This window comes from Somniosus microcephalus, chromosome 14 (genome assembly GCF_052327205.1).
Source record: "Somniosus microcephalus isolate GS21.2 chromosome 14, FLI_Smic_1.0, whole genome shotgun sequence".
In the NCBI taxonomy this organism is placed as follows: Eukaryota; Metazoa; Chordata; class Chondrichthyes; order Squaliformes; family Somniosidae; genus Somniosus; species Somniosus microcephalus.
In genome coordinates this window covers 26,522,420-26,538,560 of record NC_141000.1, presented here as the reverse complement: position 1 = coordinate 26,538,560, position 16,141 = coordinate 26,522,420, and the positions used below count along the sequence as shown (strand labels likewise).

Sequence of the window (16,141 nt, the reverse complement as noted above, 5' to 3'; positions counted from 1 at the left end):
TAGATTCTAGAACACTCCCCAAGGATTGGAAGGTAGCAAACATAACGCCGCTATTTAAGAAAGGAGGAAGAGAAAAAATGGGGAGCTATGGGCCAGTTAGCCTGACATCAGTAGTAGGCAAAATGCTAGAATCTATTACAGGAAACTTTGTGATATCCGGCACTGACGGGACTGGCGAGTTGCCGATCTATCAAAACTGCCGGACATACAAAGTTAATATTGAAGCATACGGAGGTTTTCATCTCCGTATCTGACAACAAACACTGCTGCTTAGCAACAGCTTCTAAAGAGTCGGCTGCAGCTGCAAGCGTCTGTAGCTGAAGCTGTTGCTATAGCTACAGACCTTGCAGTGGCTGACTGGGGGGGGGAAAACCGAGATCTAAAAAAACTTACAGAAAACAGCTCCTGATTTTTGCCGTTAGATCGAGTATTCCGGATAATCCAAAGTTTCCTGTATTAGGAACGTGGTAACTGGGCACTTAGAAAATCATAATATGATTAGGCGGAGCCAACATGGTTTTATAAAAGGGAAATAGTGTTTGACAAATCTGTTAGTTTTTTGAAAATGTAACTACAGGAAACTCTACCGGCACCTAAATAACCGGAAATCTCTCTTAACCGGCAAAATTCAGGAGTAGGTTCGGGTAAGTTTTACTATATATTAGTGGCCGTGTAACAGGAGTTCCTGGATCTGTGGCCGTGTAACCGGGACTCCTGCACAAGTGCTGTGTAACCGGGACGCATGGATCTGTGGCCGTGTACGGGGCTCTCGTACCTTAGTAAGTATACCTCTCTGTAATCCGGACTTTTTGATCAACCGGCACCACGCCGGTCCCGTCGGTGCCGGATAAAAGAGTTTCCTGTAGTAGGATGGATAAGGGGGAACTAGTGGATGTGGTGTATTTGTATTTTCAAAAAGCATTCGATAAGGTGTCACACAAGAGGTTATTACACAAAATTGGGACTCACGTGATTGAGGACAATATATTAGCATGGATTGAGGATTGGTTAACGGACAGAAAACAGAGTAGGAATAAACGGGAGTTTTTCGGGTTGGCAGGCTGTAACTAGCTGGGTACAGCAATGATTAGTGCTGGGGCCTCAGCTATTTGCAATCTATATTAATGACTTGGATGAAGGGATTGAGTATAATGTATCCAAGTTTGCTGCTGATACAAAGTTAGGTGGGAAAGTAAGCTGTGAGGAGGACGCAAAGAGGCTGCAGAGAGATATAGACAGGTTGACTGAGTGGGCAAGAGCATGGCAAATGGAATACAATGTGGGGAAGTGTGAAGTTATCCACTTTGGTAGGAAAAACAAAAAAGCAGAATATTTTTTGAATGGTGAGACTGGGAAATGTTTGCATTCAGAGGTACTTGGGTGTCCTTGTACATGAATCACAAAGTTAACATGCAGGTGCAGCAAGCAATTAGGAAAGCAAATGGTATGCTAGCTTTTGTTTCAAAGGGATTGGAGTATAAGAGTAAAGAAGTCTTACTATTATACAGGGTATTGGTGAGTCCACACCTGGAGTACTGTGCACAGTTCTGGTCTCATTACCTAAGGAAAGACATACTTGCCATAGAGAGAGAGAGTGCAACGAAGGTTCACTAGACTGGTTCCTGGAATGAGGGAATTTCCCTACGAGGAGAGATTGAGTCGAATGGTGATCTAATTGAAACATAAAATTCCGAAGGGGCTTGACAGGGTTAATGCTGAGAAAATGTTTCCCCTGGCTAGGGAATCCAGACCACGGGGTCAGTCTCAGAATAAGGGGTCGGCCATTTAGGATTGAGATGAAAAATTTCTTCAATCAAAGGGTTGTGAATCTTTGGAATTCTCTACCCCAGAGAGCTGTGGATGCTCAGCCATTGAGTATATTCAAGACAGAGGTTAAGTTTTTGGGAACTAAGAGAATTAAGGGATGTGGGGATAGTGTGGGAAAGTGGAGTTTAGGTAGATCATCAGCCATGACATTGAATGGTGGAGCAGGCTCAAAGGGCCAAATGGCCTACTCCAGCTCCTATTTCTTATGTTCTTATTAGAGTTTGTTCAAAGACATGTGGGTAATGAGATGATGTGTTGAGACCAGCCCTCTAAAAATTTCAACTTGGTGATGCCACTAAAAATGGAATGGCTGGCTTAGTCTGGAGCAGGAGTAGGCCATTCAGCCCCTCGAGCCTGTTCTGCCATTCAGTTAGATCTTGACTGATCTGTACCTTAACTCCCTCTACCTGCCTTTGTTCTGTAACCCTTAATATGCTTGCCTAACTAAAATCTATCCATCTCCGTTTTGAAATTTTCAATTGACCTAGCCTCAACAGCTTTTTGGCAGGGGAAGAGAGTTCCAGATTTCCATGACCCTTTGTGTGAAGACGTACTTTCTGACATCACCCTCTAATTTTAAGGTTATGCCCCCGTGTTCTGGACTCGCCCACCAGAGGAGATCGTATCTCTCCATCTACCCCATCAAGTTCTTTAATCAGGATACAGCGCTTGAGCATGGGTGGCGTATTGCACAGCAAGAGGCAAAGCGTGACTAGTTTATGACTATCTGGCTATCAATATTGTGTATCCACAGTGATGGCCTTCTGAATATGATGGTTGTTTTGTTGCAATAAAAGGGTATTCGAGCTATTGTGGCAAGTGTTCAGGTATTCCACCGTGATTATGTACCTAATAAGATAACTTTTCAGTCACAGTGAGCGATCTTCAGTGTAGAAGATTCTTGCACTTTATTCTACTTGACTTCAGTGTCCTCTACATACAGTAGATATTGGCCCAGAAATTGCTGGAAACATAACGATGAATTAACAGAGCTCGCCATTGAGTTCCAAAGTAGCTATAACATCGCAAAGACAGTTGATTCTGATGAAGCTCATTGTGAAATACAAAAGAAGTTGGATCAATTTGCAAGTGGGTGGAACAGTGGCTGATGAAATTTAATGTATGTAAATTTAAAGTACTGCATTAAAAAAGGAAAACATCTGTATTCTACATAGGATAGACGGCACAGAAACAAGCCATTTGACCCAACCAGTCCATGCTGGTGTTTATGCTCCACGCGAGCCTCCTCCCGTCTTTCCTCAACTTAATCTGTCAGCATAACCCTCTGTCCTCTTTTCTCTCATATGCTTGTCTAGCCTCCCCTTAAATGCATCGATACTATTCGCTTCAACCACTCCCTGTGGTAGCGAGCTCCACATTCTCACCACTCTCTGGGTAAAGAAGTTTCTACTGAATTCCCTATTGGATTTCTTGGTGACTATCTTATATTGATGGCCTCTAGTTATGCTCTTCCCCACAAGTGGAAACATTCTCTCTGTATCCACTCTTATCAAAACCTTTCATAATTTTAAAGACCTCTATTAGGTCACCCCTCAGCTGCCATTTTTCAAGAGAAAAGAGACCCAGCCTGTTCATCCTTTCCTGATATGTATACCCTCGCATTTCTGGTATCATCCTTGTAAATCACCTCTGCACCCTCTCCAGTGCCTCTATATCTTTTTTATAATATGGTGACCAGAACTGTACGCAGTTCTTTAAGTGTGGTCTAACCTAGGTTCGAAACAGGTTTAGCATAACTGCCCTACTTTTCAATTCTATACCCCTAGAAATAAACGTACGGTGTCATAATAACTAAGGATGAAGTTGAGATCTAGGGGTCCTAGTCAGCTCAGTGCTTAAACACATCAAACCAGTGCAGAACAGTAATTAAGAAAGCAATAGGATGCTAAAGTATTCCTCCAGCACTGCTAGCACAGTGGAGTAGTAGTGACAGATGTACTCAAACTATATAGTGTTCTGGTCAGGGCTTGTGTCCAGTTCTGGTCATTGATATGAAGGAGACATCAAGAGAAAATGTCCACGCTGATCTTTTAGTGTCAGAGGTATGAGAAACAAAAGGAGGCAACTGACAAGTGATGTTATGGAGGTGTATGATGGTGAAGGCTAATTCAATAAATATTTTCAAGAGAGAATTGGATATATTTCTGAAGGCTAAGGGGATTAAGGGTTACGGAGAAAAGGCGGGGACGGGGTACTGAACTGGTAAGATCAGCTATGATCTCAGACGAAGATCAGCCATGATCTCATTGAATGGCGGAGCAGGCTCGAAGGGCCGAATGGCCTACTCCTGTTCCTATCTCTATGTATGTATCTATGTAACTGCTATGGAGAAGGTAAATCTGGAAAATTACTTGAAACTAAATTGGAAGACCAGGACAAGTTCTTCAGAGTGATGTGGAACAGGCTTCTGGATTCAGTAGTGGAGGTGAAAACCTTGGACTTACTGAAGAAATAATTGGTTGCAACATTGTGGGAGTAGTGGAGGTGAAAACCTTGGATTTATTGACGAAATAATTGGTTGCAACATTGGGGGAGCTGAAGGGTGTTTGTGGATCATTGAAGTCCTATGGGATGAGCAGCCTTTCGCATCCATGTTTATCTTGTGCTCACTAAAATTAAACAAGACTGAAGATAACCAGCAAATAAATGGAACTGCAGTTCTTTAGGAAATGGTAAGGGGAAGGAAGAGATGAAGATTTTACATGGTAAGTTCTACCCCAACCCTAGCTGTTTCCCTTTAATATTTAGTTACTAGAAGCTGTATGCCCCGTATGTTCAGTTTGAATATTTCTCTAAGCCCAGAGTGAATACACATTCGACATTTCATATAGTGCAGTAACACTAAAGGGCATAAGGGATTTATGGCAGCATAGGAACTGAAATCACTTAAATTACTTTCCCCAATTAAAAAAAAAAAGAATTCTGATTTCATTATGGAAAAACTTTGACGGCCAAAATTGCCCAGGAAGGATTTTGAGGCAGTACTGCTACTTGGGATTGGGATAAAAAGTGGGTCAAGCATCAGTTTTGTGGGCATGACTTTGTTTGAGATGTGATTACATTACAGCCCTATAATCCCCATCAGTTCTAAGTTTCTTTGTCTTTACACTGAAGGCCAAAACAGCTTTTTTACAATAATTGGGGATTGAGGTGAGGAGCCATTGTCAGTAATGCCCAATCTTTTTCTTCCACCTCCCCCCATGCTGGTGGAGTGTCCTTGATCAATCACTATAGGACATCTACCATCTGATCTAAATTGTAGACTGTTTACATGCATCGATATATTGATCCATGAGACTTCTATTTTCCCCGAGACAGACAGTAGAGTTGGTTTCGGTTCTGCATTGACTTGCACTTTGGATGTAAAACAGCAATTAGTTATGAAGATAATGGTTTTTTCCTGATTTGTTACTGAACTAACTTTTTACCAACATTTTAATACGGGTGGATTTTTAAAACCTTTTCATTGGGCCACCTTGAATTGCATTGAAAGGTTGCATCTTTCCTTGCTTCTGTTGGCTATCTTTGAAACAAATCTTCATACATGTTTTCATCAAAAGAAAGAAGACATTTTGTGCACCAAGAATGGTGAAAATATCTGAGGCCGACTGCATTTGTCGGAAGCATGTTTCCATGAAGGTGCTTTTGCTTTCTGTCGGATTGCTCATTTTTAACTTGGTAATCCTTACCCTGTCCGCTGTTCGTGGGAAGGAGATTGGTCATGAGAAAAAAAAAAAGTTATGCTGGAAATACACAGCATCTGTCAAGAGAAAAGCCAAGTTAACTTTTTGTAGTCCCTTCATCAAAACTGGAGTGTTTTTTAAAAAATTGGTTTATCTCCCATGCTCTCCTGAATGTATTGTCTCTTCGCTGAAGTACTGATCCACAGGTGCCAGTTGCCCACTGATGACTCTCCCAAATTGCCTTCATTCGTGTGTGAGCCTTGACTTAGCGTCAGCGGGCGAATGAATAGCGCTGGATGAAATTTCCACGTCTGTAAGGGAGGCCCTTGTGATATTTATCTTTCATGTAATATTTTTCTGCTCATCAAGGCTGTTAATGCTGGAGAGTGGAATTATCTGCATTTCAGTGCACACTTTGTCCACATCAAGAACTCCCAGGTCAGGTCTAGCACAGCCACATGCAGAACACCATCTACTGCACCTGTATATCATCTTATCCATTTCCCACACCAGTGAGATTGCCAATTAGTGCCTTATTAGAGACAGTTTTGTTCTGTAGGACTATGTCCACCAAAAACTAGAGATAGCTGAAACTCTGCTCAAATAAGTTCCTTAAAATCAGCAGACCCGTTGATCCTATCGGTCTGGGTTGGATTTGATCCCAGGACCCACAAGTGAAAGGCCAGTATCTAGGGCCTTGAGCCACCTAGTTTACCCCCCCTCCCTTATGATTAGAATTCAATCAGTGTATACAGTGGGCTGAAAATAAGGAGCTGTTGTCATTAAGCAACATGTTACATTAAATTGAACCAAAGATTTGTAAATATGGTTTTGTCACTTGCATTTTATTCATCTTGTCTAGATGGTATTCTTGATGCACTTAAATCTGCTCCTCCGCTTGGACCGCAACTTTGGCACAGTTGTCACAAACTCATCTATATACGGCCCAACCACAAAACTGGTGTTCCAGTTGGACATTGGCCAATCCCAGAGTCCTTCTGGCCAGACCAAAACTCTCCAACCCTAGTAAGTTTTTGCTAATCTACTTCTGCTTTTGTTCGCCTCCAAGACATTTCTTGCATATTACTGTGTTCAAGTGTGTATATATTTGTCTAAAATGGTAATTGAAAGAAAATTGTCCTTTTTAAATTTACTTTGCTATCTTGCACCGTTTGGCTGCACAGGAACACTGAGCCACTGTTAGCCCACCACTACCAGAAGACACCCTATGGAAGTTGTTTGGACTTTGGTTCCCTCTTCTGTGCGCTCAAACTGTTCCAAAACTTGCCATGAGGGAATCAAAGGAGAAGAAGCTTTGCCCTACTGCTCTGGCACCTTGACACAGCACTTTAATACCACTTGATTACTTATGATCAAAATGATTGCATATGATGCCTTTAGAAAGGTGACAGTCGACCAAAGAACTCCTGCAAAATGTTATGTATTAAATTGTTAAGTCCAATTAATACTGTTTTCCCATTCTTCCACTCCTTCAACACAATTTTTAAAAGGCATAATATGTACACCCAGATTCTAGATTAACTCCAGGTTAAACAGCGATTTACTTGTACTTCTTTCAATTTAGTATACTGTGTTCGCTGCTCACTATGTGGTCTACTCTACATTGGGGACACCAAACGCAAATTGGGTGACTGCTTTGCGGTACACCAAATTCAGTCTGCAAGCGTGACCACGAGCTCCGGTCGCCTGTCACTTTAATTCTCCGCCCCACTCCCACTCTGACCCCTCTGTCCTCGGCCTCCTACACGGTTCCAATGAAGCTCAATGTAAGCTCGAGGAACAGCACCTCATCTTTCTATTAGGCACTTTACAGCCTTCCGGACTCAACATTGAGTTCAACAATTTCAGACCATAACCTCTGCCCCCATTTTTTCGAACGGCAGCTGTTGCTGATGATTCTGTTATTCCCATTTACACCTCCCCTAGGCCCATCTTTTGTTTCTTGTCCCTTTACCATTTCTTTTCGCATTGCACCATCATCCCTTTAGTTATTTAATCTCTCTTGCCTTCCACTCTATCACAGACCTTCCCTTTTGTTCTTTCCTCCACTCCTCCTTTTCCTGCCCCTGTACTTGCTTAAAACCTGTTACATCTCGAACTTTTTCCAGTTCTGACAAAAGGTCATCGACCTGAAGCGTTAACTCTGTTCCTCTCTCCACAGATGCTGCCCGACCTGCTGAGTGTTTCCAGCATTTTCTGTTTTATTTATTCTACAATAACTTAACTGACTGACTATCATAGAGAATTATTTTAATTTGTGAGACTAACTTAGTGTTAGTGAAATTTTGATTACAGGCAATGCTTGTTTCATTCTGTACCCTTTCTTAACCCAGCCACCTCGCAGCGCTCATCCTGTGGTGAAATTCTCCTGCGTTGATTGTGACCCAATGGTTATTGATAAACTGCCTTTTGATAAATATGAGCTGGAACCTTCACCTTTAACCCAGTATATTCTGGAACGCAAATCTCCTCACATCTGCTGGCAGGTAAGGTAACCCAAACAGGTTTGTCTTTTTGTATATTCGCCTTAACATAGAAACACAGAAACGTAGAAGATAGGAGCAGGAGTAGGCCATTCGGCCCCTCGAGCCTGCTCCGCCGTTCAATGAGATCATGGCTGATCATCCAAATTCAGTACCCTGTTCCTGCCTTCTCCCCATATCCCTTGATCCCTTTAGCCTTAAGAAATATATCCAACTCCTTCTTGAATATATTTAATGAATTGGCCTCTACTGCCTTCTGTGGTAGAGAATTCCACAGGTTCACCACTCTCTGGGTGAAGAAATTCCTCCTCATCTCTGTCCTAAATGGCTTACCCCTTATCCTCAGACTGTGACCCCTGGTTCTGGACTCCCCCGCCATCGGGAACATCCTTCCAGCATCTAGTCTGTCTAGTCCTGTTAGAATTTTATAAGTTTCGATGAGATCCCCTCTCATTCTTCTAAACTCCAGCGAGTACAAGCCCAATCAACCCAATCTCTCCTCATATGTCATTCCTGCCATCCCAGGTATCAGCCTGGTGAATCTTTGCTGCACTCCTTCCATGGCAAGAACATCCTTCCTCAGATAAGGCGACCAAAACTGCACACAATACTCAAGATGTGGTCTCACCAAGGCCCTGTACAACTGCAGCAAGACATCCTTGTTCCTGTACTCATTTGCCTTCTTAACCGCCTGCTGCACCTGCATGCTTACTTTCAGCGACTGGTGCACAAGGACGCCCAGGTCTCGTTGCACTTCCCCTTCTCCCAATCTATTGCCATTCAGATAATCTGCCTTCCTGTTTTTGACACCAAAGTGAATAACCTCGCATTTATCCACGTTATATTGCATCTGCCATGCTTCTGCCCAATCACCCAACCTGTCCAAATCATACTGGAGTTTCTCGGCATCCTCCTCACTGCACACACGCCCACCCAGCATTGTGTCGTCTGCAAACTTGAGATATTACATCTAGTTCCCTCGTCCAGATCATTAATATATATTGTGAATAGCTGGGGTCCAAGGACCGATCCCTGCGGTACCCCACTAGTCACTGCCTGCCACTCAGAAAAAGAGCCGTTTATTCCAACTCTTTGCTTTCTGTCTGCCAACCAGTTCTCTATCCAAGTCAATACCTTGCCACCAATCCCATGTGCCTTAATTTTACACGCTAATCTCTTATGCAGGACCTTATCGAACGCCTTTTGAAAATCCAAATACACCACATCCAAATGAATCTTCAGGTGATATCCTGCTGGAAATTATTGTAGACTACCCTAGATACTGTTAATGGTGACTATTCCCAATTCTAATTTTCTGTTCATCAAGAATGCTGGTCATTGTTTCATGTTGTCTATAAAATTTGTCAACTAAGAAAATAAAGCTTAGACCTTTGCTCAGCCTACTAGTGTTTGGGGTTGAACACGTAATGATTTATGGAGACTAGTTTGGTTGGCGAGTTGAACTTTTGATGTGCCAGAGACAAATACAGGAATAGAGAACACCTCGGATAAAAAGCCAGGCATGTTAGAAAATGCAAATTAAGTGAATAGTGATAATTTAAGTTAAGGAAATGGAAACTTTTCAAAGTAGTGTGAGATATGGAACTAAAACTCAAGACTATGTGCAGTGCCACCAAGCATATCATCATACCTCCACCTCAGACCTGCAATGCTGTTATCAATTTCTTGACTATTTATGACTTGCATCTAAAATGAAAGCCTATTTTGGCAGACTGGATACATTGAGAAAGGCACATCGGAAACTGCTGACTATGGAGAGGAGGGGAAAGGAACTGGGCTTGTATATTTCACTTGCCACTGAGTCAAAGTCTTAAATTTATTGCTATGATTGAGTTTTCAAAGGCAGCAGATTATTGGCGAGGTGGTTGTGTGCCCTTTTGATATGGCACAGTGAAGGGACTGTCATTACACAGCACCAGCCCCAAAGCTACTCAGGCTGATGTAACTGCAGCTGGCACAACAACTGTTTTCTAGTTACACTTTAAAACTTTTTTTAAATAGATGCTTAGGCAGCTACCTGGATGACTATTCTGTTGAAAGGGAGCTTCCTTTTTTCCATTTACTCCTTAACTCCTCACTTGAACATGCTGACTCCTGCGGTTGTTTGCACTCCTCACCCAAGTGCCCATTCGTATGAGAAGCTTGCAAAGAAGTTCTGTTTAATTGGAAGTTAATATGTTGGGAACAAAGGAATCGTGTGTAGATCTCGTTCCCTTTGTCCCCACTGCTTAACCAATGCAAGCAGCTAGTATGACTGCGCGCGCACAATTTACATAGCTATGCAAGTAGTACTGGCCTGGTCAGTGTAATGACCTTTTGCAGCCTGAGTTTTGTGACTCGTATGGTGACCAGCCGATGGTTCATGTTTCAGTGCTGACTCCGAACTCTTGGGGGAAATCTCATTCCATTCTTTGGCTATGGTCAAACGTTGATCGGAATTGTATGTTGCTCATCGAGCTCAGGCTGATGGTTAATTTTTTGGTTAAAAGTTTTAATGCATTGCAGTATTTCCCTCCCCCTTGAACTGGTGATGCAATGTTCAAGTGGATTGGAATGATGAGGTGTGGTAGAGTCCTTTCCATTAAAATTTGATGCTTTTTAACCGTATTGTTCTGATTTAGTAGATAATATTGAGCTTTTTATTTTTAGCAGTGTGGGCTATATTTGGCAATATGGTTGCTAAAGTTTAGCAACTTACTGGGTGTAGATGTTCTGTTGCGATGAATATGCAACCCAGTTGACCTTGCCTGTTTATCTTGTCTTTTGATCCCAATTTTCATTATTTTTTTGTGGCGTTCCATGTAAGTTGCAAGCAGCGTCTGTTCAAATACAGGACAGCCAGACACAGAGTCATGGTCTTTCTGCTGTCCACTAACCTTGGAAGACTGCACCCCAAGGTGACATTTTTTTCATTTCTAGAACAGCCGACTTGAGGGCCCCATTGGCTACGATTGCCAACTTGTGCCAAACTCTGGGAGGTTTGGCATTGCAAGTATGTGCTCTTTAGGAATTGACGTTGAAACTGCACAAACTCTTGTCATATTGGACCTTCCAGCTGGCAGAAACTTCAGATAAGCCCAAAGTGGAGTTACACGTTAAGAAGTTAAACCTTGTTAGGTTTGTTGCAGAAAACTCGCATACTGAAATGTTATCAGCCCATGTTTAGTTTATTTAAAAAAGAAGTTTCAATTTTTCAGAAAGAAGTCCAAGACCATTTGGTAATTGGTTATTAAAGGTTTTGTCGCTAAACAATGTTAAGTCTAGTGTAATACGCATGTTATTTTCTGACTGCGTGTGCAAAGCTCCTTTTTATGCAATGCCCACTTCTTTTCTTTGGAAAATACGCCCAAAATGGCTGCATGAGTTTTATCATTGCTGTTGCAAAGCAGTACTTTCTTGGTTTGACCACTTAAGTTGACCTCAATAGTAAGTCAGTGTCTCACACCACTTTTTTTTTGTAGTACTGTACATGAATAATTTGTGCTGGTTGACTGAATGTAGAATAATGTTCCATTACTGGCCGTAGATATAACCTCACTTATTCCTTGCACCTCCACAAACAGCCCACTCCCTGCATGACCCTTGGTTCTCCCTCTCGTGGGATATTTGGAGTTTCCATTTTTTTGTTTAATTTCTCATATCAATCTGGTCTCTTTGTTGTCTCTTGAAAAGAACACTGCTGTGCTTCAGAGAGAAGCCTTAAATGCAGCAAGGGCTGAAGGAAGACTACATGACCGCCTCATTTATATAGTGCTGAAAATTTGAAGGGCATTGTCCTAAGTAATCTTCCTCTTCATCATTTGTATGCATCAAGAATGAGGAAAGCTAATCTTAATGCAAGAAATGAGACTTTTCTGCAGTGAAACCAAAATTGACAGCATTAACTGAATAGATTCCGATTGTTCATAGTTATAATAGAATCACAAATTCTGCTTATAAATGCGGATGTATAAATATGGAGATCAGGGAAGCATGTAGCAAAAACAATATGATCTAATGGGAGATTTTATTTTTCTCAGACTGGGGGAAGCAGAACAGCTCAAGTAGTAAAGGCAATGAATTAAAAAAAATATATTCTATGGTCATATCTGACTAATCTAGTTTGGCGTGTGTGTATTCTATTATTCTAGTGCAAATGTACAAAAAGTAATAAGGCTAGTGAGGTTTGCCTTTATCTCAAGGGTTGAATTCAAAAGTGAGGAAGTTATGGTTTAGTTTCATAGAGCCTTGGTCTGGAAATCTGGAACTTTCTTGGACGCTGGGGGTCAATTTAAATTTTCAAGACTGAGATCGATAGATTATTGTTGGGTAAGGGTATCAAGGGATATGGAGCAAAGGTGGATAAACGGAGTTGAGGTGCAGATCAGCCATAATCAAGTTGAATAGCAGAACAGGCTTGAGGGGCTGAATGGCCTACTCCTGTTCCCGTGTTCAGTATTTCTATCCGATGGATGTTCAGGTAATCTAATTTTTTTTTTTAAGGTATTTTAGTTTTGAGTTTCCCAGAAGCAAAGTCACTGGGACACCACTGGAGATTAAAGATTTATGTGAAGATCATTGTAGAGTGAGAAATATGGAGCGATTAGTGAAAGAGCAAATTAAGGCAAAAATAGGAGTGTGAGAAATTGCTCTCAAGATTAACTTCATTTTTTTCCTAATTAATTTTAGCTAGCTTTAGCATGTTGAATGTTCCCAGGTCAACCTTGGTCTGAAATATGTACATTTTTTATTGAATGAAAATATCACGATTAGTAGCTGTGTAGGCAATTGAGTTCCAAACCTGACTTCAGACTTCCTGCATAACAAATTCTAATCCATCAAATTGTCATTCCAGGTGTATGTGAACAACAGTGGGAAGTATAGTGACCTGGGTCATCCTTTTGGTTACCTAAAAGCTAGTACAGCTTTGAATTGTGTTAACCTTTTTGTGATGCCTTACAACTATCCTGTACTGCTTCCACTTTTAGGTAAGTATGATGTTTTACAAGGATTCTAATGGAGGACCAGGTTTTGAGGTTAACAATAAAAGTGTTCATGTTACCTGATTTCTTTTACATTCTTGTTAGACGAGGTAAAATGTTACAAATCTATAATTTTGCTGTTAACAACTGTCACCAAATCTATTTATTTAATGGATGCAAATAGGAATTGGTAGCTAAGAAGTTGTTAACTGAAATAGCTTCAGCAGTGTCTGTGATTTAGCCAAAGGTTCTATTAAGGCAGCAAATGCCATCTGTCTCTTTCAGAATTTGTAACAGGCTAGTCTTGTGATTTGAAAGGAATACTTTTTGAAATAGAATCATATGACTGATGCTTCTGGTGCAAGGCACCTTATTTAACACCTCCTGCAAAGAAGCACTTAATTGTCCTGAGTTGTGAAAATGCCAGCTCACAGTTGAGTGAGTGTCCTGTAATTCAAATCTGAAAGCATTGCACGTTAAAATGAAAGGTGACAGATTTGGCAGTTTGCCTAGTTGACCTTTTTTTTTTGCTGGCGAGAGTGTACATATGGGCAGGATAACTTGTTCAGAGTCGTGCCAGTGTGCATCTTTGTAAGCACCCTTTAAGAGATGCAGTCAGGATTCCTCTATTATGTATATGTTTTTACAATTGGCCTGGAAGAAAAATAATTAAGCATTTCTTCTCTACCTCTTGCTGTTCAGGTTAAGCTCAGCTGCTCTGGGACACCATGAGTCGAGAGACAATCTCTGCCAATGCGTGGTGCACTGATGGACTGTGCCATTCCTAGTGTGCCTTTTTTACGATTGGGTACTAATTGCATATTTAGCAAGGATTATTTAGTACAGTATTCAAAACAAGTAGACTAGTATTAAAAGTTCAAATTAAAAATTAATATTTTAAAAACAAATGATTTTATTCTTTGGAATCAGCTGGAATATAAGAAAGTTTTGGAAACTGGAGAATATTGACTCAAATTTAAGAAAAATGTTGAGGATGGTACAGTGCATTAGTGTGTTTGAATGTTTCATGCTCAGTTACTTATTGAATTCCTGCTCTCCACCATGGAATCAAAAGCCTTCCCTTGTGGATGGAAAGAAAGGAGGACATTGATGCACTGGATGGTTCTTGTGCTCTTCCTAACGGTCCATTCAAGAACGTCATAAACCAGGCACGGGCATCTTGCCTGACGTCTTGGCCTGGGGATGAAAATTTATTTAAAAAAAATATATATAAGAAATGCCGATGACATGGCTGCTGTGGATTTAAAATGTCCTGGCGGTGATGTTTCAGTGCTCAGCTCAAGTTGTGGAATATTTAGGTGTCATTAAGAAGTGCCTTTGGTGGCATTGGCAGAGACCCGCCTCTTGAAAGATCGATAGGATGGGCTGACCAGACTGCAGCTGTTTTCCTGCCCAAATGAGACTCCCTCCCACCCATTTCCTAAGCTGTTCATGGAATTGTGACACACGATGAGATTGTCATTACGTCTGCCTTTCCCGTTGACCTGGAGAAAAGTGGATTGAGGCCTGAAGTTATTTTATTAATTTACAAAGCAAACCTCACGTGGTTGATGGAGTTTGTTTTTAAAGAAGATCCTTTAACTCATTCAGTGATGAGATTGTTAGCATTGTAGATGAGAGGCCGAGGACCATCTACATAATATAAATCTACGACAGTTAAATATCCTCCTGCTCTCTGAACTTGTACTGCAACACAATTAATCATCTCCTCAGAAAATAGGACTGCAGCCTGGCCTATTAGTTGTGTACTAATTACAGCCCCAAAAGTTTGTTTTTTAGTCTTCAAATAGTTGAGTTAATGGTTTCTTAATGTAAGGAGTGTGCATTGTGTTTGACATGGAAATTGGCAGAGTTGCTAATCACTGGTCATCGTGCTCACAAAACTGTTGGTGCTACTTTATTTTAAAGTTTAATTTTTGTAGTTCTAGAAAAAAATGAACCTGCTTTTGCACCTCTGCTTCTCAGCCTTGGTATTGCTGTATGTTGCATTTGTTTGTTGTACATGAATCTAATGATGGTATATATGTGTGTGTCTTTACATGTCCGGAGAAATGCAATCAGCACGAACTGGGCCTGACCAATAAGCCTCTCTCTCGACTTCCTCTGACAGTCAGAAAACATGGTTCATTGGTCGACACCAAGGCCCGCCATTGCTGTTGCATTGTTTCATGGGTAGGTAACTTTTGCTGAACTCGGGTATTACGTTACATTTTCTCGTGCAATTGCTTTCCTCCATCTTATTTGGATTTCTTCATGTAGCTGCATTTTTAATTTAATTAGTATTATTTACCAATGGGTTCTATTGTATACCAATAATAGCATATGCTAAAACCTACTGGGATCTGATACTACATCGACAAGTAGATTGCACTTATTGAGCATTTCTTTATGCACAAAGGTTGAGGTAGGTGTGACATCATCTAGAGAAGTAGATGAAATAATTGATTGGAAGAGCAATGTTTTAAATTGCCTTGGTGGTTAACTTTTTTGCTTAATAATGAGTTAACATTGAAGTCCCATTCACAAGACACACCTGAGCTTGCTGACCTACATTGGCTCCCGGGCCAGCAACGCCTCGATTTTCAAGTTCTCAGCCTCGTGTTCAAATCGCTTCATGGCCTCGCCCCTCGCTATCTCTGTAACCCCCTCCAGCCCTACAACCCTTCAAGATCTCTGCGCTGCTCGAACTCTGGCCTCTTGTACGACCCGCATTTCCTTCGCACCCATCATTGGCAACCAAATTTTCAGCCGTTTTGGGTGCTAAGCTCTGGAATATTCTCTCTCTCTCTCTCTCTCTCTCTCCTTTTTCTCCTTTAAGACGTTCCTTAAAACCTACTTGTTTGACCAAGTGTTTGGTCACCCGTCCTAGTGTCTCCTTCATTGGCTCACTGTCAGTTTTTGTCTGATAACACTCCTGTGAAGCGCCTTGGGTTGTTTTACCATGTTAAAAGTGCTATGTAAATGCAAGTTGTTATTGTTGAAACAAGATGTTAAGTAGAAAATCTTTCTCCATGATTACCACATTTCCTTGGGTCTGAGTTTGCTTCGTTGCCACAGGTTTTCCTGTGACGGTCACAGAAGTGCTCCTAAACTGCATTCAGTT

The 16,141-nt window shown here is 41.3% G+C and overlaps 1 protein-coding gene across 3 annotated transcripts in view; it reads left to right on the top strand.

Moving 5' to 3' along the window:
* LOC147107390 (integrator complex subunit 6-like) overlaps window positions 1-16,141 on the top strand; it is a 131,379-nt gene that overhangs the window by 67,737 nt on the left and 47,501 nt on the right. For all 3 annotated transcript variants that reach the window (XR_015080781.1, XM_086006388.1, XM_086006387.1), the window contains 3 exons: window positions 6,394-6,557; window positions 7,886-8,038; window positions 12,891-13,023. Coding sequence is in view for 2 of the 3 variants with exons in the window: in XM_086006388.1 (XP_085862514.1) it covers window positions 6,394-6,557; window positions 7,886-8,038; window positions 12,891-13,023 (450 nt within the window). In the remaining variant the exon portion in view is untranslated. The remainder of the gene's footprint in view (window positions 1-6,393; window positions 6,558-7,885; window positions 8,039-12,890; window positions 13,024-16,141) is intronic.